Source organism: Dendronephthya gigantea, unplaced genomic scaffold (assembly GCF_004324835.1).
Source record: "Dendronephthya gigantea isolate DGI-Jeju-01 unplaced genomic scaffold, DenGig_1.0 000070F, whole genome shotgun sequence".
NCBI lineage: Eukaryota > Metazoa > Cnidaria > Anthozoa > Malacalcyonacea > Nephtheidae > Dendronephthya > Dendronephthya gigantea.
This window is the reverse complement of record NW_021163080.1, coordinates 77,490-96,246: the sequence shown is the minus strand read 5'-3', so window position 1 is coordinate 96,246 and position 18,757 is coordinate 77,490. Positions and strand designations below refer to the sequence as shown.

The window sequence follows — 18,757 nt, the reverse complement described above, 5'->3', positions numbered from 1 at the left end:
AGAGAAATGCATGATTATATAATATTGCACCCCGGCTTTGAAGGTTTTGTATTTGTCCAGTGTTTATTTGACATGTTTTCAAATATCAATTATTGCAGTACAGATCAATTATTGCAAAAGGATTTTTGTGGTCCTTAAAATCAGACGAGACATCATCAGATAAATTTGAGAGTAAATAATTTAAAAATTGGTGTGAAGTAAATCCTAAGTTCACATTTAACTTAAAATAAAACTTTGCAATCATGTTAGGAATGAGTACATCAAACAAAAAATACTGGTAAATAATAATTTAGCTACTCTGGGGAATTTTAAGCTTTTCTTTAGCTATTCCCTGCTATACCGGCATCTTTAAGAAAACTACTTTAAGACCTTTATCAAATACACCCATCCTTCAACCCATTCTACACTGCTTTTCTACATCCCTATGATAGTTTAAATTCCAATCAATTCACCATGAAAATACATGTAATTAATTAAAACAATATATAGATAGAGCCCTTATCCAATGAAATCAAATGGTGTTAAATCCAAAAATTGTCCCTAACAAAATATGGATGGGTAAATGTATCTGAAGGCAAAATAGAGAGCTTTGTGATCATTTTAATGATATAGGCAGACTCTGATGCACAATTTATACCCTTTGGAACAGTCTCAACCCTACTGTGGAGAAGCACTGTTACATTAACCCCTCTGGATTTAGTAATTAGTATCAATCTGAAAATAGAACTCAACTCCTATCCTTCATTTCAAACAAAGACATTAGAAACACTGCCATATGCTGCTCCTTAAATGTATATATCACAACATTGGACTATTCTGTTTTGCTCCTCTGAGGTATTCTAGGCCATAATTGCTGAGAAATTCTAAGATATTGTTTAGCTATCCCTGCTATTAGTGCTATAGCCAATTATTTAACTATATAAACAGATAATAACATGGAAAATCATAGCGCAAATCATTGAACGATGAAAATACAATTCTTGATCTATAATAGGGTGGAATAAAGGCTAACGAAAGCTAACAAATAAAGGCTTATACGTTGTACTGATATAATAACACACTCGATCAGCATGTTGGCATATGACATCATGAAACATCAACTCACCTTATGAAATACCACAAATTTGCGCCGATATAGAGTATATTTTCTCACATCCTAAACGTCCATATCTTTATCGGTAATATATAAAGTTAATAACAAGATACAAATGCCATATTCGCCGTAAAAAAACAATATTTCTTTACTATCCGTTAATAGCGTTATAGGTTGTTTCGCTAAGTATTCAAATTTCCCTCGTGGTCTACGCTCGAAAGGCATAATGGGATAAATGGAATAATCAGGCTCTGCGTCAGGCTGGACCATATAATAATAAGTATTAACTTGGAATGCTTTGAATTATCTCACGCTGGATTTCCGTAAATGAAAACAGCATTTTGCAAACATTATATTATGACTTTGTTCTATTTTAACGGTTCTTGACCGAATATGTCACGCCATGCTTCAGTGTAAAGTGCAAGTACGAAAAGCTTCATTGTTGACTCATACTGATGTAGTTAGCTAGCGCTAAATTAATAAAATCATCTAATGATCGGAACTAAAAACAATAAAATATGAAACATATATAACTTTTTGAAATCAACAAACTTCAACAATAAGGAACATTTGAAACACAAGTAATTTTGAAGTTTACTCTTAGCTGAAATTCTTCACATTTAATACGAAGAGCATTTTCTTAGTTTAAGAATATATATTTCTTATAACAAGAAATTGATATCTCAATATTTTCTTAAGAAAACAATTTCTCATTTTAAGAAAAACATTTTCTTATGATAAGAAAGTGATATCTCTGATATTTTCTCGAGAAATAATTTTCTTATTTCAAGAAAATGTTTTCTCAAATTAAGAAGAAAAAAATCTTAAGAAAATATTTTCTCAAAATAAGAAAATTGTTTCTTGAAACAAGTAAATATTTTCTTAAATTAAGAAAATTCAATTTCTTAAGAAATTCATTTTTTGCTGTGTGGGATTAAATGGAATATTTAAAAATTCAACTAGGAACCATGTTAAGATGAACAGCTTTCATATACTGGACTCTCCTTAGAGACTCCCTAAACACCCTTCGTACAGAATTCCCGTAGGAACGAGATTGGCAATCCGAACATGATCATGCTTTATATAATAACTACAATGAAACACGCAGTTTGATTGGTTCGTAGGCGTGCAGTATGAGACAATCTTGTACGCAAAGTTTACAATGCCGCTTTTTTTTGTTGTTAAAATTTGACCGTCGTTTCACTGTAGTTCTTTTATAAAGAAACTAGTACATGGTTTTACGTGCAGGATTGCGTGATACTCGCCTACGGCTCGTGCTTTTTCACGCTTTCCGAGAGTCTCGCAATTTCCCGCGTGCCGTATCACGCAGTCCTGCACGGAAAACCATTTAGGATTCCTTTATTCAGGCAGCATTTCCACCTATGGGTAACCTAGTATTTATTCGCGCGGTAAGCCCCCTTGCACTTCACCGAACTAATGAAGCCACATGCAGCCTAAAACTTCATGTTCCTCAGAGAAAAACGTCATATTCTGAGGAACCTCACAGAGAACCTCATATTCGCAAAAAAATTTTTGTGGAATATTTTTTTCGAAAAACTAAGAGTTGAGAAAAACGTCGAAAAGTTTTATTTTAATGCGCGCATTTTGTAAGTTTGATATGTGGATCGCAAAATGTATGAAACCCTTTGAAGTTATGTTCATTAATTACTGATTATAGCTGTTTATCCGTGAGTTTGAATTGGGAAGAAGCAGTTATCTCAAACCAAGTTTATAAGTGAACCTCAAAAAAACAGTTTAAATTTCGCTAAAAATTTAAGTATTAAAACTATTCGTAGCACATTAATATAGTTGACAAAGCCCCAGATACTTGTACTTGATTGAGGATTCTACTCAAATATGTATGATTGTCGATTAGTTAATATAGTTACGAGTAGCTGCTTCAAAACTTAGAAACTTAGAACTTAGAAATGCGCGCTTTTACTACCTTCTTTTACCACCTTTACTACCTTTACTACCTACCTTTTACTAAACTCAGTGAAATAATCGTCTCATCGTAAAGATTATATGGTAGAATGCTTTCTATTGCTAAGAGGAAATATTGCCTTTCAAAAAGTACGGCGAAAGATTGTTAGCACATGCATGCATGCACGCGTTATTGGTATGAATGAATGAATTTATTTGTTCCATCTTTGGGTAAAAAGTACAATGGATTTACAGGAATATATACAATGGCTACATACAATATATACAATATTAAAAGAGAGCTAACTATACATATGTTTTTTTCCCTAAGATCGTATGAGTCTTCTCTGTAGTCCGGCAACAAAGTATCTAACAAAACTATCAACCCTTTCTATTTCCTCATCTCCAATTCGGGTGCGAGGTGGTTCTGGGATTGAATCAGTGAAACATATCCACATATCCTTTGTTTTTTTCGGGTTCAAACGAATACGGACTGTAACTCATTCTCGATCAATTGGTACGCAATATACGAATACAGTCCGTATTCGACATGCATCCGTTGAGAAGAGCGCAGTAGCATGGCAGAGCGGGTTTTTAATCGCTCGTTTTGTAATCAGCACAAACGGTGATTTGTGACAATGTCTGTTTATCGCTTCGACGATTCTCTAAAAACTTCGCAGCGACCGTTTCTCGAAAGGTTCCCGGCCCGGCACTTATGAGATGTCGCGCCCGGGATAACAAAGTTAGGTCGACCATTGCGATAATACCGCGATCAACCACATTAGACGGGGGTCTGTAGGTTACGCCTTGGGATTGTTTCACTACATCATCATGAATATCTTTAAAAAAATTCTCATGGTAATGATTCTTACTCCGGAAGCGAACCAGCCAGCTCGAACCGTATTCACCCATATCCGTGGCGACGTAAACACGAGATAACCCAGTGATCCTTTTTAGAGCAAACAGGGCCTGTAATAAAGATTTTTGGTCGGATATTTTTTTAAGCTGTGATTGGTTAGGTAACTCTATAATTAGTTATAGACTTGTAGTTAATTCTAAAATACGAGCATGTATGTGCACTCCAAATCAAAACATAGGCGACTTCAGAGCTCTTGACTTATGCCTGCATGGGCTTGTATATATATAGCTGTGATTATTGTCATCATCATGGAACCAGGTTTGTAAATAATTTTGTAAAAAAGTTATGAGCAAAAATACTTCGCATGCATTTTGCTCGCGTTGGATGCAATTTAAACATCAGATAATGAGATGATAAACCTCATTAAGGTGGCTCAACAGAAAAAAAATAATGAAACATTTTGGCAGGTGGAAAAAAATATGACTGCTTTGCCCTATCTGGATAATTCTAGTTCCCTGCATAGCTAATATATTCATGATTATAACTTTATAAGTTTCAAAGAACCATGTATAATACATTCAGAGATATTTGCTTTCTTGTAATACCTTAATTTTTGGTGTCGTCAAAATATGGGTTGAGTGTCAAATTTATAACTCATGTCCCTTTCATCTATATACTGTTAACAATTTTTTGTGAGGATAATGTTAAGGAATAAACTGTTACACTTCTTCTCAAAAAAAATGGTTGCATTTGGTTAAATCTTTCATTGTCATTTGAGCTATCGAAAATACCTATTTTTTTTCTTTTTGAGCCACCTTAAGATTCCTATTACCATTTCATTATATTGATATGGAAAGGCCAGTGAATGGCTGAGAAAAAATTTCAACGGTCCATTTCTTCCCCCAGGTAATTGAGCAGCAAGCGAGGTTAATAAAAACGAAAAAGCTGTTAGCTATATTGCATTGTATATGAATTGCATTTTACGCAATCAAAATGCGACGTGCAAAATTGATAAACTAGGCCTAATGTGCAATTCAAAGAGTTGAAATCAGTGCAATACGAACCTGAAGTACTAGTTGAATACAGTCTCGAAGATAACTGATGGAAAATTCACGCAACATGAATTCACTTCGTATGTACACCGCAATGTAGTTTTGTGACAGTATCTCATTTTGAAAACGCTCGACCTCTTCCATGACAGGCTGCCCTGGCTTCAAAGCTAATGCAAGATCGGTTGATGAATACTTCATACGGTCTTCACTGAATTTCAAGCGATAAGTAGGACCTTCGACTCCTCGCCAGACGAATATGTTCAGGCATTTTTCATTCTTCGCAACATCCCTTTCAAAGACTTTCCAATCTTGTATGATATCTCCGTTCACACAGTACTGTTTGCCAGGAGTTTTCGCCATAGCTCTATCCAGAAACTCGCATTCTGTCCAACCTTTTCGAGACGTGTTCTTCACTATATCGTTGTAAAAACCTTTTTCCAAGCGTAAGTTCGCTTTAGTGAAACCCATCGATGCTTCCGAGTTGTCAATGAAGTGCACGCTTACATGATCCGGGCTATTTGGCGGACATTCCTTGAGGTACTCCATCTTTTCCACAAGTTCGGCATAACCAGAAGATGCTAATAGGCTTTCCAAGTATTTAACATCGTAATAAGTGTCCAGGGGAAGCCACGAATCGTCAGAACGAAGTCTCGTTTGTTTCACTGAGGGTTTCACAACCTTGCGCCCCGTTGTGCCAGCTTGCGCGCAGAGGCTAAGAAACGCACGAGTGTTTACCGAAAGTTGGTCGGTGTATTGGTAGTACGGAAAAACGTATTTCCTCGCGGAATATCGTTTAAATGCCTTCGAAATGTTGATAATTTGGGGGAAAACCAATGCAGTGAAATTTGCAGTTATCGTCGGTTTTCCGGTGCACCTGCCACGCGCCTGACTTACATTCAACTTTAGATTTTGACCAACACTCTCTTTTATTATTGCGGGTAAGTCTTCGAACTCCAGTTCTGCTTTGCACTCACGTTTCATATATATTTGATCGAGAACTTCCTCTTTCGTTTTAAAAACCAGATGCCAAATTGGAAGAAAGAAAACGCCGATAAACACGAAAATCGGAATAATAAACTGCAAAGAGAGTTTCCTCCTATACGAATATACAATTATGCACTATATGACCTCTATATATAGCTGAATGCAAGGTTGGATGATTTTCTATTACGAGGCTGGAATCATCGATAGTTAACCTAGGTGAATCATTGTGTAAAGACTCAAGGCTGGTATGATTTTTTACATTTTAAGTAGTTCAGGTCATTTTCAGGTCATTTCATAGGCTGGAAAATTTTACCAACAATTTTACCAAATTTTAAATTGACTGCAATGGCTAATTGTTTGCTTAAGTATATACACATGCAAATATTCAAATAACGTTTCGCGTTAATAAAGTATAGTTTTCCATGATGTCGTCAGTGTTACAATATGTCCTAGCTTTCTGTGGGAAAGTGCATGCTCCTATATGTGTTATTGGAATTACTGGAATTACTGATTTGCCGCAACAATAAGAATTCTCGTATACACCGGCTTGCCATCAGCGGAGTCACCGAATAGCAGGGTAAGCTGGTCATAATTAATTTATATGTACTTTCCATGCACGGCAAAGATTCGAGAGCGTTTAGCATGGTATTTTAATTGGTCGATAGTATATAAGGGCAACCGAATGACCTGAACTACGTTAAATTAACAATATTCTGTCGGTTATTAGTCGGCAACGATATTATAAATGTAGTTACAAACCTCGACTTGCACATGGTTTGAAAAATCCATGAACGATATAACCTCATAGTATTATAGACCATGCAGACTAATTCTAGGCTTTGTTTATACGTATATCGCTCTATTTTCGAGTGAATTTAGTTTCCCGAAAACCGTGGTAACCTTCATCATATAAGCAACACATAAATACAGTGTCTTGTCAAACATGACCTTTTCATTATTTTGGCTATTGGTATTATTTGTGACTTATTTGATGGAGTCATGATGTGTCACAACACGACAGCTGAGCATTAATAAAGTCGCATCTTCGTACCCAGGGCTTCGTAGGGGGGAGGAGAAGGCCCTGGGAAAGGCTGCCCACGTGACTCCAAATTATTTTGAGTATTCAATATTCAGGTACTAGAGGGTTGCTCCATTTACTGTTCTGGATAATTCAGAACACTGTGCGAGAAGTGTGTGTAATGGATGCGCGTATTGTTCTGGAACAGTGTTCAGTCTATTTTATATGCGTTCAACGATGCGTTTTATAATTGTTCGCATAATACACAGTATAATGATTTCATGTATTTTCATGTCTAAATGCACTTTTTAGACACTTTTACACATTGAATCTCTCACAACTATAGCCATCACATTCCTGAAAATAGACATATGTCTATGGATGACGATAAAGTCTTAAGACAAACATAACATCACACGGTTGAACACATTATCTGTTATCATCACTTTGAAACATGTGAAAATTGTACGTGTCACGTGTTATGTTCTAACTGCCCCTAAGTAAGATTGCCCCTAAGGTAATCAGAACAGTTCCGAACTTTCACGTGACAGTATTCTGTTCCACTCCATTACTGCTCCTGAAATCTGGAGTACTCCGAACAGTAAATGAAGCAGCCTGCAGTTGACCGAATACTCCAAAAACTTTGAAGTCACGTGGGCAGCGTCCTCCCCCTACGAGAAGGCCATGGGTACGCGGTTGTAATAAAGTCTGGTGTAACATGTATGTTTTTGTTTCTATATAACAAATTCGGACTTACCTTATAACTCCCTATATAACTTATTCGGACTAACCCCACTAACTTCCGGCAGTGAAATTGGAACTCCCTAGAGTGGCATGAAGATGTATACTGTGAAGAATGGTCTTGGTTATCCTTATGACATGCTTTATAATGACTGAAATCGACTCTCAAATGTACTTATTCGTTCGGCTGAGCATAAGGAGAAAACAAAAATTGCAGAACTGAAATGTCCGTATCATCATTAGTCGTGAGAACTTAGAGATGTTTAAAAAGAAGATTCCAGATTCATGTTTCGGAGGGCTAAAATTCCTGTTGCACAACAATTTCATTTAAAAAAAAAACCACTTTACAAGTTTGATTTCACACCACAATTGCACGACACGAAGTGCAATTTCCACTTTATTAAATTCATTTTGAAATTGTACAAAAAATTAAACAAATTCAAAACGATTTATTGGCTGAAAATACCGTAACAGTGTAAAATGCGAGTAATTTTCATCTATTTTTGTCAAGAAATTTTGCGGGGCATTTGAAAATTCAAAGACAAAATATTAAAATTTTGTGCCATTTTCTCCTGTAATTTGATCGGATAGTTTCACTTACACTTCAATCTTTTTGGCTTATAAATGATGTGATTAATGATCAAAAATAGTACGATTTGGGAATTGAATTCACAACAATTCACGCTCTAATACACAACCGTAACTTACAACAGTGATTTTAACCTATATATTTAAAATAACAAAATAGGATGCTTTACCAAAATGATGCATTTCCTGATGCATCTCTTACGGAACTACAGGATGTTTTTCTTTGGTTTTCGCTCCACTACAACCCACACTTGCGTCCGCTTACGTTATTATGTGGGACATTAGTTTCGCGGTTGCTACAACGTGCTACCTCAAAACCTCCATTTCCTATGCTATATAATACTACACTATTAACATTACTTAACAATTTCTTTAACAATACATATACAATTTATAACCATAACACTATATATTTGCGCATACGCGTGATTATGATTGGTGTACTCAACCATGCTTTAACCTAAATTCCGCAACAAATCGGACGTTGCAGACTGCACACACATGGAAGTATGATATTCATACATCACGCACCTTGTATTATTTAGCTAAAAACGTCAAGCAATAGGCAACATGAAAAAGACAACATATATAAAGGCAATATACCCTGATTCTCCATCAGTGCAAATTTTCGTGCTGTATCTACAAACTAGCATATATATATAACTGATATAACAAATATTTTTAATGAGTCATCGCCTTGAGGTTCCACCCATTCCTAAATATAAAAATAAAAAGACGCGATGAACATTGAGCATTCATTATGTTACATTTTATTGAAAAAATTGTGGATTTCGGGTGTTTTTACCTGTATATGCCGGATGTATATATGAATTGGATCTAAAATCTATACTGGGTGCAGTATAAATTAAAACGTAGTTTAAAAGTGCTTTATGGATATAAACCGAAATATGTTATAAATTTAATCTCTCAACAGTAGAGAGGGATTCACTGCCTAAAGCTAGAGAGAATTGTATAATAACACATAATAAAGAAAAATGCAGATGGGTTGAAATTAAACTCAGATGAGAGCTAGTCAAGCTTGAGACTAACACGGCAAATGAATTTAGCTAATGATGATGGATTTTATTTAAACAGGATTTTAAACACATATAACAGTCAGCAAAGCTATACTGACAAACCTGTGGCCCTATATAGCTCCGTTAACACTACACTCAGTTTACTGGCACAGCACGGCTAAAATGGGTGCCTGTGTGGACCAGTTCATCCTTGCTCGGACTTTAATTCTATTGGTATAATATATAGCCTGATTACGCGGATAACATTTAATACGGGTACCAGATTTAGCCGTGTTGTGCCAATAAATCGACTGTGGTGTAAATAGGGAATTAATAATCTAATTTCTTTATACTTCTGGGCATGAATTCCTTCTCAAAAGAAAGAACCTCAGAATTCTTCTTCAATAAGGAAATTAATAATAAGTCACACCCATGTCATATGTAAACAAAAAACGGAAAATGAATCGACAGAAGACAATATTTACGTCATGAGAGATATCGCATCCAAAGAAAACGGGAGGCAGCCAATACTGCAGCTGTAATGTTTCGTACAGGAAGGAAAGGTGAGAAAAATTTAATAAATGCACTTTAATGAACGTTTTGAACACATGACAGTTCTGAGAGGTAAACTAAAGGAGAAAAAAAGCTAAAACGCTATAATAGCTTTTTACTACACGACAGATCAAAAACGTTTTACTAATAATGCTTTCAGCTATAATGCAGAACTATAGTTACAAAAAAATGCCGAGTAACATCAAAGTGCTCGGAAGTGTTATTGTCTATATACTAGTTATATACGGTTGTGTCAAATATAAGTAAACCAGTAGAAATAAATATAGAAATAAATACATTTTACTCATGCGTTTTGGACGATGTTTCCAAATAAAATGTAAACTATAATATGAACATTCTCATGCATACGGCTAAAGATAAGACCATTTGCAGGAAGAAAGTTTAGCCGGCATCTCGTGCATTTACCTCTTTTTCTTTTCGGTTACCTGCGCCTGCGGAAACTTATTTCGGATTTCTGCACTTGTTTTGAGAAGCCTATCATACACGGAACGCCCTCTTAATTTCGACGATAGGAAATATCTCAAGGTAGGCTATGACGTATGGCAGTAGCATAAAAAGGGCAAATTTTACAGGCGAAATAGTATAATACGTATTATAGTCGTTCGAAGACGTTTCATTGTCGAGTGAGAGTAAACGCAACTGGTATGGCAAGGACATCGACCACACTGATCCTATTGTTTCTTTTGCTCAGTTTAGTTGGTAAGGTTCATCCTATTAAGATTAAAGCTTTTTTATAGCTATGTAAATGCATGTTTACAGTGGCTGTACGATATGTATAAGATATACAGCAGTGTCTCGTTTCGCCCTAGTTTCAATATTAATTTTCAATGCATACATAGGTCTATATAAAGTTCGCAACTAGTCACCAGAATACGCCCGGCCAACTGTAGGTTTAGTAATTGAAGTGACAACTGTTCGCGCATTAAATCATGCTAATATTAATTAGTTTCGTTGGTAACCCGAGCATGCATGGATAAAAGTCGGTATACGGCTACTCATTTCATTGTTGCTCAAAATCACGTGCCAAGCTATCTTTTCCCTATTCAATTAGAATTCCCTCGTCCGTCATCAAGCTGGTTATTCAGACGCCCGTACGAACTCACACGTGATGAAAAAACCGGCTAGTATACATGGAGATGCAAAGATGCTAAAGGAACTGATGGATTTTCACCCGATAAAGCACATGCAAAAGAAGAAGCCAGAGCGACATGTGGATGAATTAGAAACTTCTCGGAGAAAGAAAAGAAAAAATCGAAGAATCTCTTTCTTAATTGTAACCCATGCATGTATAGTCTTTATGAAATTATGACTTATTATACGCACATGCAAGCCTCATAAAAACTATATTCTCTGTAAGACTCTGTTCAAAACCAACTATTAATTAGTTCTTTGTATAAGATTACTTGGAATAGACTGCATAATTTTGTAATGATTTATTATATTTTTTTAAACTGCGTTTCAAATTCAAAACTACTTCAAAAAGCGCCAAAACACGAAATTCAAATTAAAATATAGAGAAACTGAATTAGGTCGGTAAGTCGTAATTTATTTTGTTAGTTAATCCGCAGATCGTGTGAAAATAATCTGCAGGGTAAAAAACCAACCACTTTTACAAGCAGTCGAATTGATTTAAAAATCCAGCAATAAAATGTCCAGAGAAAAGCAAGGTCTATATTAGTATAAATATCCCCAACATCCATTTCGTTTATCAGTATTTTAGACTTATTAAGCCAAACATGCAGGGGGACTCTACGACATAAAATATAATGAGCCTTAACTCAGGAGGCAGTATACGTACGAATCTGTCGCACAATGGGCAACGGCTATCGCACTCATATATGATCTCGAGAGAAACTCCATTTCTCCACTCAATGCATTTTTACAAAAAGTTTACTTGCCTGAAGTGGTCCGAGATCCACTGCTTGGTGACGATGACGATGACGATGACGACGAGCCGCCAAAAGACGAGAAACCATAGGAATTATGGGAAGGTCGATAAGATCCGCTTCCTCCGAACCAATTCCCAAAAAATCCGCCTGAATTTCGAGGTGAATACTGATAGGATGATCCCCAGCCACCGCCCCAATCCCCACCCCATCCTCTGTTGTTATAGGGATTGTAATGGTAGCCTGTTCTCGTTCGTCTAGAAAAGGGAAAAAGGATTGAATCAGTCTTCTATTTCGTAGTGACTACCAAGAGGTGTATCACTCCTACATACCTGGGGGTCATTTCACCGTTAAATATCGCTAAGATTTTTCTGGAATATCCACACTAGCTTTGAGCTATTTTGTGAATTGTGAAAATCTACGATTTTCAGCACCATGTAAACATTTTCGAGAGAAGACAAAACGCTGCACACAAGCTTTTGTCCCTCTTTGATAGGTTTCATTGCAGTTACAATAGGGACCTTATAAATATGTAGAACGACTACACAGCGTCGGATGAAGTTTGTTGTACTACTTACCCGCCGAACAAGTATCCAAGCAGACCTCCAGTAGCAGCACCTACATGCAAAATTGACACACAAGAGATAAAGCGTAATAAATTAAGTTTATTATAATCGGGAGAAGTTGAAATTCCACTATTTTACTATCAGAATTACTCAAACTAAGTTGACAGTAATAACAATTGAACTGCGGAATTGGCGTGAATGTGAATTAATTGCAGAGAATTTTTACTGCTTGTTGTGATACAAACTTTCGGACTTGAACCATACGAAACCTACCGGTCCAAAATCCAGCATTTGAGTTCGTAGCAGATCCAGTTGTTGTACTTCCAGCGGCACCTTTTTTGCAAGGCAAAAAATAAATTAGAATAATAAATATATAATTTATGCTATGCGTGAATACTAACTGAAAGTCAATGCAAGAAGGGTTGATTGAATTTGTATATTTCTTTCATCAAAGAGTTTCTTTCAATACTAGATATTGATGTTTTAATAACTAAAGCAATTACTTGCAATTTTCTCTGTCCGTGGCGAGCGGTACGGAGCAATTGACTATGATTAGCCCGCAATAAATTCAAATCTCACAAACCTTGTGTGTACTCGTTACGGTATCCAGGTTCCTGATATGGAGGCGGGGCTGTGTGACCTAGTATACGAAAAGAATATACAGTCTATACGCTCTTGAACATTTTTCTCATGATATTAATTGCTTCCTACATATGAACTGCTTAGTTCAATCAGATTGAAAATCTCTCAAAAGCCACACTCAAACTATTTTACGTATTATTACACAAAAAGGCTCCCTAATTTGCGCGTGATACCTCTAGTACGGAAATGTATATACCTTGTGTATATTCTCGCTTAAAGCCGGGAGGGTCTGGTCCATAAGGTGGCGGCGGGGCACTTGGACCTGGCATGAAATATTACCATTAATATGCAGTAAAGTACTCCTAATCCTTATTCTTGACAATAATATGCGTCCGTGCATGCATGGTAAAAGGCATACCCGACAGACAAGTCTAACATGGCCGGGTTCGAATTCTGAAGACATTTTCCTACTTTTAATTGAGACATTAGTTTCACGGTTTTCCATCAAATTCGATTTGATCGAAAAAGGACAAAGTTCATTGCTTTGGCTTGATCACTTTTTAAAGCGAATAGACCTTTACAGCTTGTATAATATGCAAATTAACCCATCTCAAATTACATGGTCTGAAATGGCTATTCAATGGTCACAACATCTGAAATGGGTTAATTTGCATGCAAGCTGAAATGGTCTATTCCTCATGCAAGTTTAACGATTTTTTAAGTGGGCCGTAAAACATCGGTGTTTATATGCGTTGTTATAAACATATAAATTTAGGGCTGTAAAAGCATTCCCCAAGGCTGTAATTTGATGGAACTTTAACTTAGTTTTAATTTTTTTACGGGTGCCGTATTGTCATGAGATATGTAATGTTAAAAGGTCACTTCACGGACTTATCATTTCCAACCAGGATGATATTCTTCATGATGACAATAGAATTGAAATGTATAACCTCACCTGGCCTTCCCATGTTGTTCGGATCCTGGTTATAAGGAGGAGCAGTTGCCTCTGTATCTGTGCGCAGCGGTTAGGGAGAGAATATAGTGACATTGTTATATTTATCAACTCCAATAACGGAAGAAAATCTTGGAAAGGCAGGCCGGGATAATAGTCCTACTGCTACTTTCAGCCTCAATGATGAACAAGCTCAACTTAAACAAGTTAACGGTATTAGTTAGTTCAGCCTTTCCAATAAAGGGTTTCAAAATACTTTTAATTCTAGGTAGAAAATAAATTTAAAAATCTTGAACCATGGTTAATCGATTTTTTAAATTAGTGTACATGAATGTAGCAATGCGTTTTAGCAAAACAGTACGTACAGTAGCAAAACTCATCATTCAAAGGGCTCAACAGCATTGACGTAGAATATACACCATATGAGATGATTTTTCGAGTATCGAGTCCGTTCTTTCTATAAATACTGCGAACGGCCACACCTCGGAAAAAGCTTCTAGTGTTTACACTGTATTCATACTGGTACCCCACTTTTTTGAACTAGTTCTATCAGTTTAAATGTTGGGAAATTTTTTTGCACACTTAACCTGCGAGCGAATTTAACAGGCAGTTTTGCAGGCACCAAGCAATTCTGCAGGCAGAATACTCATTCAAATACACACAAAAGGATATATATGTGGATTAGATGTACATGTCTTGAAAACCATGTAGAAAATGACGGCAATAGCAATGAACATGACCAGTTCACCGAAACCACTGGAACTGTTATACCTACCGGAGTATATAGTAACATGATGCCGAGTGGGGAACTTTAGTTTGCATGTTTATGAAGAGTAAAAGCAAAAAGACGCACCTTTTACGATATCCACCTTGATAATTGTCGTATCCGTGATAATTTGACCATCCTTGTTTTTTAGCATTCCCCTCTTCCGTTAATTCGATAGTATATTCCAACTGCAAAAAAATATTTATTTAATGCACGAAATTACTGAGGTTACATTTGCATTTTTTACAGACTGCGTCGTGCTATACCCTGCGATACCATATGGTATATCAAACTATATCATAAGTCCACATATACCAATATAACAACCACACCAAACCTTACCACACCGAAGTATACTGTGTTATGCCATACTCTAATTTATGAGAACATGTATACTGGATGAAATTAGTTAACATACCCCACACGATCCTCGAAGAATATAGGGATCATCCGGATAATCATATCCCTCACAGTTCACGTCAATCTTGCCGAATCTGTACTTGCTATCCATGTCTGTCTTACATTCCCACTAAAATGAAACAATGACATAAGTAATATGATATTGCAAGAGACTATGCATGGGGTTACAATACCTGGGCGTCATAGCCATCCCAGCCTCTGTTGTAACACTGCACAACTTGTGGGACAAAAGCAGAACAACCCGCAGATCCACCAGAGCATCTCAACTGAAGAACGGGAGTGCTTCTTCTTCCCGTGGTCATTTTACCTTGATACAGGGTTAATACTTCGACGTTACGGATTTGAACTCTATCAGAACCTTTAGAACAACATGAAAACAAAAGCACTGTCGAATATCGCTTTTACACAGAGCCAAGCCACTATACAATGAGGCTATGAGCTGATAAACGTATAGAATACCATAAAGTTTATCCAATAAATGTATGAAGAGAGACACCGGGGTACTGATGCCCCCCTCTAATATTAATTAGCTATATTTCTTCACGAGCGCTGTACCTCTCTGAAATGACTTTTAAAAGATTTCTAAGCACAAGTAATATTTCGTACAATCATCAACACATCGATTAAGATAATCTCAAGTGCTTTAAAAATAGGGGGGGCACAGGCACCACTGCACGTTTTGCGAAGCCAATCAAACTTTGTGTAACATCAGACTGCGTTTGACGTATTATGGGAGACTTCTATTATTGAGATTTGGTTGGTGCATTGTTAATCCATCAGAATTGCGTATTAAATTCAAAAGTAGATGAAAACTTTACCCAGGTGATCGAGGTAAAATATCTACATTTCCCTTTATATGAGTTTTCTGAAATCTGATTGGTTGAACTGCTCAGGGTACAGTATATGTATTAACCAATGACTGACAGTTAGTCCTTTAAACAAAATGGCCGACTATTTTCGTCAATGGTCAACACGAATACACGATGCAAGAAATTTAAAAAACACTTCCGAAATATGCAGTTATAATAAGTTAAGACAAGGCAAAGTAACAAGATATAGAATGCAAATATTTCATCGTGGTAAGTAAAGCAGACAAAAGCCCTTATGAAATAAAGTAGGCGTTGATTGTTGAAATTTAGTTTTGCATATAAAAAACAATCCAAATATTGGAAATTTATTAAGCATCCTAGTCAAAACTTTTTGTGAATTTGCTGCTGTTTAAATTATGGGATTTAGCTATATTATAAACCAATTATGCGTGGCGATTGCGCGTATTTTATATTGGTTGATAGTCAAATTGATACAAATCTACAGCCTCAGCAGTCAGCACCTGGTTTCATTTACTGTTTTAGGCAGGACGTACGACTATAGAATATTTTGTATCTTCTGCGTACAATATTAAAGTGAAAATCAAACTCGTATGTGTATAAACAAACGGTTTGTTTAATACATTTTGAACTTCCATACTTTTTGAAATACAATGTACTCACTGTATGTGTATTTTTTAAATATCTATTACCATTTAGGTTTGCTCCACCTTCAAATTACTATGAACTACACTTTATGTTCAGGAAAAAATAAAATTGGCAAAACATTTACAATATAATGGGCAATTTTTAAATCAAAATGTTATGAGCATAACTGAAGATAAGAATAGACTTCACTGCTACTTTAATGAGTTTATTTCCCAAGATGTATTTTTTTAAACTTTTATATAAGGGATAGATAAAAAAAGTGACCCAAGTAGTACGTTGTGACTCCTGTGAACCTCTGCAGGGAGTTTAGCACAATGTGTGAATGTCACTGCATGGCATTAATATTATGTACAAAACTGCAGGTTATAGTGTAAAATGGTAAAAATTACGAAAGGGGATCAATCACAAAATCACAATTATGATTTTGCTAATTATATACATCCATTGATTTTTATGTTCATGTATGGCATTGTCCAACAACTAAAACCATAGAGGCCCATTAAATATTGCAGAATAGCTCTTTATGCAATTGAGCTGTGCATGTATATAAATTGAGCTTAAATCTTTGCAATTGGAAATATAATTTGCAGATTTTTAATGTAAACTGATAACAAAACAGTTCATATGCAAACTGTATGCTAAGACCCTGATGATTTGTGAGAGTTATAGATTATAAACATTCTGGTCTTAATAGGCAGTAAGGTAGGTTGATCTTAATAGTCAGGTTTTAAAGGTTTGTTTTCCTAAATTGTCCCATATTAGTTTTTGTCTTAAATTTAAATTTTGCAGCATTAAACCTACTTAGTAAGTTAGTGTTACTATAGGACTTGCTTTAATTTTGTTAGGACATATTTCAATAAATGCTCGCAATTGTAAAGCAAGAAATATTTAGTTTACAGCCGGTATACTTTGGGATTGCTATTGCCAAATAACCTGTAGGGAAGTTTATCACTTATAAGCAAGGTCTCAGCAATATAGACGGACTCACTGGATTCTGTATGGGTGGGATGGAACTCATGGAAGCCAGACTAATATATAAACATACAGTATATACGTATGTAAACCTTTATTGTGATGCCATTAGGAGCATAAATAGCAACTTCTTATGTCTAGCCTTTCTGGGAACATTTCAACTGATCATTGGGTGCTATATTTCATTGCTTAAGGATTAAACTGGTATAGGAAATCCCTTCTTTTTGTGTGCAATTTCGTATAATGTCTGCCATTTCAGTAAGACAGCTGACTAAATAAATAGACTTAAGTGTTGTCAGAAGACTAAGTTGTTAATAGCGATCGAGCCCAATAAAATATCAAGCTACGCCTGTGTCTGTGAGGATTATCCATAGTCCATAGGGTATTTCAAAACTTCTTGACTCGTACATTACGTTCAATTATCGCACCATGTTCAACAATATTTGCTGTAGTGTAGTGTAGTGTAGCAGCTTGAAAATGATGAACACATAATATATAGCTACAGTTTATAATGCATTGCACATTCCCTCAGAGTTTGCCAGAAACGGATGAAAGTAGCTACGACTAATTTTCTATACTATATTATTGAACAGGTTGGTTGACTTTTTCTCATCAAATGAGGACGCTTTTTAAGACACTTTATTATTTATTAGTTGCAACGCTCCATCATTGCCTTGAAGTCTCAATAGTAATATACTCACCGACTACGAATTTTAGGTTCCAAAGGAGACAATTTATACACAGAAGTAGAAAAAATGTATTTCGTCGAGAATCCATACTAGAAATATACAATTTTCGTCATACAATTAAGATAGAACAGTTTTTATACGGTTTGAAAATTTAAAAGAGTTTGGATATGAACAAGATATTATATCGCTTGTTTATATACATTTATTTATCAGAAATGACGTCATTATTTTTGCGTATTTTTGACCTGTTATTGCTGGCAGGCTACTATTGGCCAACGCTTTTGCTTATTCATCTAGGTGGTATAGTTCCATAATGTTTCATCAGCTGTAGGATTTAAATTTTAATGATTTTTTCTTGACCTTGCAAAATTGATTTTCGTATCAGATTTACTGTGAAGCAAACTGGAACCTGTACACATTAGCCCCGTTTACACTACACACGATTTATTGGCACGGCACGGCTAAAATTGGTACCCGTACCCAATTTTTTCAGTGTTCAGGCAGTAAATCAGGCTACTAAAACAAAGGCCGAGCACAAATGAAATGGGGCGTAATCGGGGCTATTGTCATTGGTGGTTCAGGTCGATCGATCTGGGGCCGGT

General features: G+C 35.9%; 2 protein-coding genes across 3 annotated transcripts; both read right to left on the bottom strand.

Moving 5' to 3' along the window:
• Nucleotides 1–3,527: 3,527 nt before the first annotated feature.
• Nucleotides 3,528–5,996, bottom strand: LOC114531324. Its single transcript, XM_028552959.1, has 2 exons — nucleotides 4,940–5,996; nucleotides 3,528–3,985 (listed from the first exon to the last, which is right to left on the bottom strand). The coding sequence occupies exons 1-2, from the start codon at nucleotides 5,906–5,908 to the stop codon at nucleotides 3,611–3,613; spliced, it is 1,344 nt and encodes a 447-aa protein (XP_028408760.1). The 5' UTR covers nucleotides 5,909–5,996; the 3' UTR covers nucleotides 3,528–3,610.
• Nucleotides 5,997–8,338: 2,342 nt separating this feature from the next.
• LOC114531253 (store-operated calcium entry-associated regulatory factor-like) lies at nucleotides 8,339–18,345 on the bottom strand. Of its 2 annotated transcripts, XM_028552894.1 has the most exons (12): nucleotides 18,168–18,345; nucleotides 15,193–15,377; nucleotides 15,018–15,128; nucleotides 14,687–14,787; nucleotides 14,506–14,604; nucleotides 13,837–13,895; nucleotides 13,138–13,203; nucleotides 12,883–12,939; nucleotides 12,573–12,632; nucleotides 12,312–12,351; nucleotides 11,746–11,990; nucleotides 8,339–8,973 (listed from the first exon to the last, which is right to left on the bottom strand). In XM_028552894.1, the coding sequence occupies exons 1-12, from the start codon at nucleotides 18,241–18,243 to the stop codon at nucleotides 8,948–8,950; spliced, it is 1,125 nt and encodes a 374-aa protein (XP_028408695.1). In that variant the 5' UTR covers nucleotides 18,244–18,345; the 3' UTR covers nucleotides 8,339–8,947. The 2 variants fall into 2 exon arrangements, with proteins under 2 accessions (XP_028408695.1, XP_028408696.1); XM_028552895.1 differs by lacking the exon at nucleotides 13,138–13,203.
• Between the last annotated feature and the right edge of the window lie 412 nt (nucleotides 18,346–18,757).